Source organism: Castanea sativa, chromosome 6 (assembly GCF_040712315.1).
Source record: "Castanea sativa cultivar Marrone di Chiusa Pesio chromosome 6, ASM4071231v1".
NCBI classification, from domain to species: domain Eukaryota; kingdom Viridiplantae; phylum Streptophyta; class Magnoliopsida; order Fagales; family Fagaceae; genus Castanea; species Castanea sativa.
Window position 1 is genome coordinate 8,482,173 of NC_134018.1, and position 6,257 is coordinate 8,488,429.

The 6,257-nt window shown below is 39.6% G+C and overlaps 1 protein-coding gene and 1 pseudogene across 1 annotated transcript; one reads left to right on the plus strand and one right to left on the minus strand.

The window, feature by feature from the left end:
* Window positions 1-230: 230 nt before the first annotated feature.
* On the plus strand, window positions 231-3,236 carry LOC142639383 (alpha-1,3-arabinosyltransferase XAT3-like). The gene is made up of 3 exons (XM_075813575.1): window positions 231-270; window positions 2,096-2,389; window positions 2,554-3,236. The coding sequence occupies exons 1-3, from the start codon at window positions 231-233 to the stop codon at window positions 3,234-3,236; spliced, it is 1,017 nt and encodes a 338-aa protein (XP_075669690.1).
* Window positions 3,237-3,719: 483 nt separating this feature from the next.
* Window positions 3,720-6,257, minus strand: LOC142639384 (ribonuclease 3-like protein 2; annotated as a pseudogene).

The window sequence follows — 6,257 nt, forward strand, 5'->3', positions numbered from 1 at the left end:
AAAACTTCGTCATAACCCGCTCCGTCGCGGATCGACGACTGGTCACTCGGTGTCTCCCTAGACATCTGACTACCTACAAACGACGGGTTTCTTTCTAAGATCCTAGGCAGACGACTTCACTAAAGGGCGACACTATAAGAATTAAAAAGTAGAGTAGCGACGACTTACGTGTAGGAGGACGGTCTCAGGAAGGCGGCAGGCTGCGCGGTTGACGATGTGACAAAGTGGCGATGACGGATTCGTTCTCTCAAGATGGACAAGGCAGAAAAAGTAGAAAAAAGGTAAATAGTGAAGTATATATAGGAGAGAAGAGGCGCGGAAGACGAAGCGACGTACCCGTTCAGACGCGGAGCCAATCTGCCAATGACATGTGTCCCACCATTTAATGAAGATGGCAAAAACTACCATGCACGAACCCTTTCCCCAATAACAAGAACTCCATGACCCGTCACTCATAGCTGACGGGATAATGGAGTGGGGGGCAGTTGATAGTGACGTTATTACAAGGTAACGGAACATTAAGAAGCTGACGGAAGTTCACTCGTTACATACTAAATGCACGTTAGGAAACTGACGACAATACGCTCTCCGTCAACTGCTGTCATTGACACCCCTTTAGCATTCATAGCCATGCCCCTCACGCAGCAACGTTAAGCTGACGGATCACGTGGACGAGTCAGGGGTGACGACCTTGCCTGTAAGGTCTTTGGGCGATGTCCTTGGGCGACGGACCACGTTGGCGTACGTAGGCCGACGACGGTATAGGAGTTACACGTTGACGACGACCTTGGCAGGTGAAGGTTTGAAGGAATAATCCAACTTTCATTTTTAGCCTATCTTGACCTCTGCCTATGTGAATATAAGGAAAGTTCTTGCGCTACGCGTTCGACTTAGTTAAGAAGATTCCTATAAGGAAAGGGCTCAACACAATAGGCAAAGATCCGCGAATTACTCTTTTTAAAAGGGAAAGTACTTCTTCACCAAGGCGCATATTTCGGCCACACACCACTATATATACCCCAAGACCCTCATGACCCAAAGGTACGCACAATTACCTCAACTCTGGCACTCTAGGGTTGTTTAAAGATTCTAACTTGATCGTCGGAGGGTCTTTGGCCGGCACCACACCGGTGCTCTCTGTCGATCACCTACTTTTTTTTCTTCGCAGGTGTTGCTTCAAGACGGTGGAGTACTAGCAGCTTACTGGTGATCTCTTAGGCATCATCAGTAGTCCCCACAGAAGAGAGGTCGATAAAGGCGTAGTAGTTGTTGACCCTCTAGAATTTACTATGAGAAGATTAGTGAGAGGTTAACTCTTTATCTTTAGCTTTTTATAGTTTACTTCTCAACATACTTTCAAATTACAACATAAGCTGTTATCTGTGTAAGTACCAATCTGGGAAGCACGGGTGTGGTGTTTGGGCCGCCGCACCCGCGTCCGACGCGGGGACGCGTAGGCGATGCCGTTGCCTGCGCATCGGTGCTGCGTCGAGCATTAAAAAAACAATTTTTTCGGCGCAATTCACGTCGATACGGCGCGAATTCGGGCCGACGCGTGCGAAATCGGGCCGATTCGCGCCGATTCGGCCCGAATCGGTCCGTATCGGCCGATACCGGCCGAAATCTGCCGATATCGGCCAAAATTCAAAAAAAAAATAAAAATAGTAACCGTTTAACTTGGCCGAGAAAAAAAAAAAAGTGCAAACGCACCGTTTGAAAAAAAACCAAAACCCAGCCCTCTCCCTCTTCATTTTTCTTGCGCCTCTCTCCCACTCTCTACCTTCACTCTTCAGCTAGGCTCTCTCCCATTCTCTGTATTCTAGTTATTATTTACTATTGCTCTTAAATTTGGTATATATTTATATAATGTGAAAAAAGTATGTTTAGCAATATATTAAAAATATAAATAAAAATATTTTTAATAATTTTTTAATCGCCGCACCCGCATCCTACTTTTTCAAAAGTTGCCGAGTCCCGCACTCACACCCGAATCCCGAAACGCACCCGTGCTTCATAGGTACCAATACACCCAATACAAGATTGCCCTTTAATTTTCTAATTCATGTAAACTAAAAAGTCTTATTTTTGCATACAGGTGAAGATCGAGTTCAGCTTGAAACCACTGGTTTTTCTTGCCACTCTGACCTTCACTCAGAAGTATGTGTCACAAAAAAACCAGTTACAATTGACAACAGTGCACTAATTGCTTACCTACAATCCTCTCAAGTCCAAGTTAACCACACGGTTAGACCATATGCTAGGAAAGAGGATGAGATGGCTATGGAACAAGTCTCACCTGTGCAAATACTTGATGGAAATGCTAGCTCACCTGCTTGTCAATTCACTCATGATGTCCCAGCTGTTGTGTTCTCCTCTGGTGGCTTCACAGGCAACCTATTTCATGAGTTTAATGAGGTCATCATCCCCTTATTCATCACATGTTACCACTTTAAATCCCACCTACAATTTGTCATCACTGATTTTAAGCCTTGGTGGGTCAGAAAATACAATCAGATTCTAACACACTTGTCAAAATTTGAGGTGATAATGCAGCAAAAGATGGAGGTGTTCACTGCTTTCCTGGAGCAATTATAGGGTTAAAGTACCATGACAATCTAGCCTTAAGTCCTACAGAAATTCCTGGAGGGTATTCCATGTTTGACTTCAAGCATTTCCTAAGAGAAACATATAACCTGAAGATAAAGAATGTTTCTGATATAGAAAAGCCAAAGCTGCTTCTTATATCTCGTCCTAAAACAAGAAAGTTTATGAATGAAGATGAAATGGTGGATATGATGGAGGAACTAGGTTTTGAAGTTGTTGTGGCAACGCCTAATAGGATGTCAAACTTGGACAATTTTGCAGAGGTACTCAACTCGTGTAGTGTCATGGTTGGAGCACATAGTGCTGGAGTTACAAACGCTGTGTTCTTGCCTGCTGGGGCAGTATTGGTCCAAGTGGTGCCACTGGGGTTGGATTGGGCTTCAACAGCTTACTTTGGTGGACCAGCAAAAGAGATGGGGATGCATTATTTAGAGTACAAGATTGAGCCGAAGGAGAGTTCGCTTTTCAAAGAGTATGGTCCAGACCACCCAGTAATTTCTGATCCCATGTCTATATTCATGAAGGGCTACAATGCTGCAAGAGCTACATATGTTGACGGGCAGAACCTGATGATAAACTTGGTAAGGTTTAGGGATACCCTTGAGAAAGCAATGAAGTTTCTTGGACACTAAATTGCTTTGATTTGGGAAAATAGATTTGGGGGTATATGTCATTATACTGTGAAGTAAGAGCGAAAAAATGCAGATAGAATTTTTTGAGAAACAAGGGTATCCATGAAAGTTTATTTTTAATGCTTTAAAACTTACAAAATAAAACGTAATGCATTTATTTCATTGATTGAACAACGTCATACATTTAAACCATTTAGGTACCGATCTGATCAAACACAGATATTATGGAATCACGGTAATATCAGCAAATTTAGCTCTAGATAAAGATGCAAAACTGTGTGCAGCTGTGCAAAAGAATGATTAACCTTTTCAATATAACTGTGTTTTAAGTATACATAGCTCATATGATGCATATAAAGTACCTTCCTTAATCAGTATAGGGAACAATGAGAGTGGGTGATGCATAAAGAATACAAGCAGCTTTAGCTAAAAAAGACACAGCAAGCAATCAACTGGGTTGCATACAACAATGAGAGTGGCTGATACATATGGAACTTTCACTTTATACCGTAAATGTTAATGTTAATTGTTAAAATGTTAAATAGGTACATTTTAGTTAAAAATCTACTGGCACAAACTAATCATGCCCAAGCAATCAAGTGAACATAAATCATTTAACCCCTATATCACATGGGTCTACTTGCAATTTCATAAGTATTCCATGTATTTTAGCTGTAGCCATTAACCTAGCCATTCTTACTGTTCTTCACTGATATTCTTCTAAACTAAACCTAACCATTCTAACTGTTCACTGATATTCTTAAAAAAGGAGCAGCATCATAGACAATTAGATTCTTGTAAGGCACGGATAATCCAGGAAGCTGCCATCTACTGTTGGTATTTGAACTGATGAAACGTATTTCTTGTCATGTGGTGGACCATCATCCTTCTCAAGGCTGCAAGTTATAGCAAAAGTACATTCAGATTCAATATCTTACAATGTAGATATGAAAGTGAGAATTTGAAAAAACAGTGAATACTTGAGAAGAAGAAAAGCATGAAAATTTTATATCCAACATAGGTGGTGGTTTGACGGTACAGTGGTACACCCATGGAGGAGATTAAGAAAAGCATTTCATTGCAAGATTAAAAACTGCAATGAAGGTGTGAGTGCCCATAACCACAAGCCAATAGAACAAACTACAAAGCCTACTAGTTTATGTTCATTTGACATGCAATAGAGTCAGTATTCCTGGTTCCAGTCATTGTGAACCCAGTAATCTAGCTCTTCAAAACATTTTATGCCATCCTTATGAAATTCTAAATCATAAACTATAGGAGAGAGAGGAGGGAGGGAGGGGGAGAGAGAATGAGAATACAGAAGGCTTGATCGTGGTTCAACTCGCAAAACTAACAGGCTCATCATCAAATAATTCAGAACACACAAACACAAACACAAACACACACACATACTCTCTATTGCTTCACTGCTTGTAATAAAGAAGCTCATACCTGTAAATAGGCTTAGGCCATTTTTTCTTGCCACAAAGCTCATGTAACTTCTGCTTCGCTCCATCAATCTCAAATGACTTATTGAGCCCAAAAGAAAAATCTAACCTCCCAACGTTAGTGGGCATAGATTCCGATAACTTGAGCAAAGCTTGCTTTGCTGCATTAAGCTTTGCAGTTTCCTTTTTCTCAGAAGAACCTGAGGCAATAAACTTACCATCGACATATACAGTCGCAACATTCTTTTCCCCATTCTTCCAATACTTAATGTCGACTTGCTTCCCTTGCTTCTGACACAACTCAAACAACATCGTGACGGGCTGTGGTTGTTTTTGCAAGTCTTCAAGTGTGAAAATAGGTTCCAAGAGAGCCCTAAAGATCTTCAAATATAAAACAACCAAAGATAAATTCTATATCAACACAGAGATAGACACTAAAAGTTCAAAACAAGAAAATAAAAAAGACAAGTCATTTGTGCCAAATAAGAAAAGATGAGTTAAATACACACCACCCATAATTTGTTGCAGGTCGAGATTGAGATCAACATATATAGCTGCTGCCACAGACTCTACAATGTCAGCAAGAATCTTTGGGGCTTTTACTAATCCGCCATATACAACTGTATCGTCCTCCTGACTGACTGCATCAGCAAACTCTTTAACCTATAGAAATAACACAAAACCGTTTGCATAGAACAAATCAAGAACCAATCTTTGCTCAAATTCTAAACAAATTTTAATTAAAGACAAGCATCCTCTCTCACATCTAGAAAATTGTTTAACTGAATATGTATAGTTTATTAAATTACACTTTCCTCATAGTGCGCATTCAAAAAACTACAATTCCATCCTTTTTTTTTTTTTTTTTAAGTATTGATTGTGTAATTCCATCATTTTGCTCATAAATTTATTCTACAATGCCTCAATCTTTCAATGTGCCACTTTTAAAACCCTATGCAACTTAAATGACATGTGAATAAATTGAAAGTGGAGACTGTTACTTTTTAATTTTTTTTTTTAAGACAATGACCTCTAGCTCAAGTTTGCACTTCCTTCTCCCACAAAAATTGTACTAGTAGTATTTTTTTTTCCCAAATAAAATTTAAACATATGAAAGGTCTGCTGATGTGGCTTGTTGTGATTGGTACATACATACACATATACAAAATTTATCTCTCTCTCTCTAGCCTTTTACTTATTTTTTCAGTTAAAGTAAAAACTGTAGCATTAAAAAATAAATTTAATCATTGTAGTAGACAATAAATTCATAATAACGTATGAAAAATAATTAATCTTAATGAAAAAAATAAAAGATAATATTAACAAACTAATAAAGAAATAAACTATAGAAAAAAAAAAAAATTGGAAGCTTTGTTTAGACCTTATCATGAAGAGGGGCGGCACTGTGCCTGATAAAGCGGGGGAGGCCGTGAGTCAACGGCGACGGAAATAAGGGGCCTAGGGTTAAGGATTTGAGAGAGGAAGGGAGAGAGGCGGAACGTGAAATAGAAAAAAATACAGAAAGTGTAAAACGGTGAGTGAGAGAGGAGAAGGTATATCCTGCACCCGGCAT

Coding starts and splice junctions, on each gene's coding strand:
- LOC142639383 (XM_075813575.1), top strand. CDS start 231: ATGACGGATTCGTTCTCTCAAGATGGACAAGGCAGAAAAA. Junction 271..2,095: donor AGATGGACAAGGCAGAAAAA/GTAGAAAAAAGG, acceptor TTTTGCATACAG/GTGAAGATCGAGTTCAGCTT. Junction 2,390..2,553: donor CTCCTCTGGTGGCTTCACAG/GCAACCTATTTC, acceptor GTGATAATGCAG/CAAAAGATGGAGGTGTTCAC.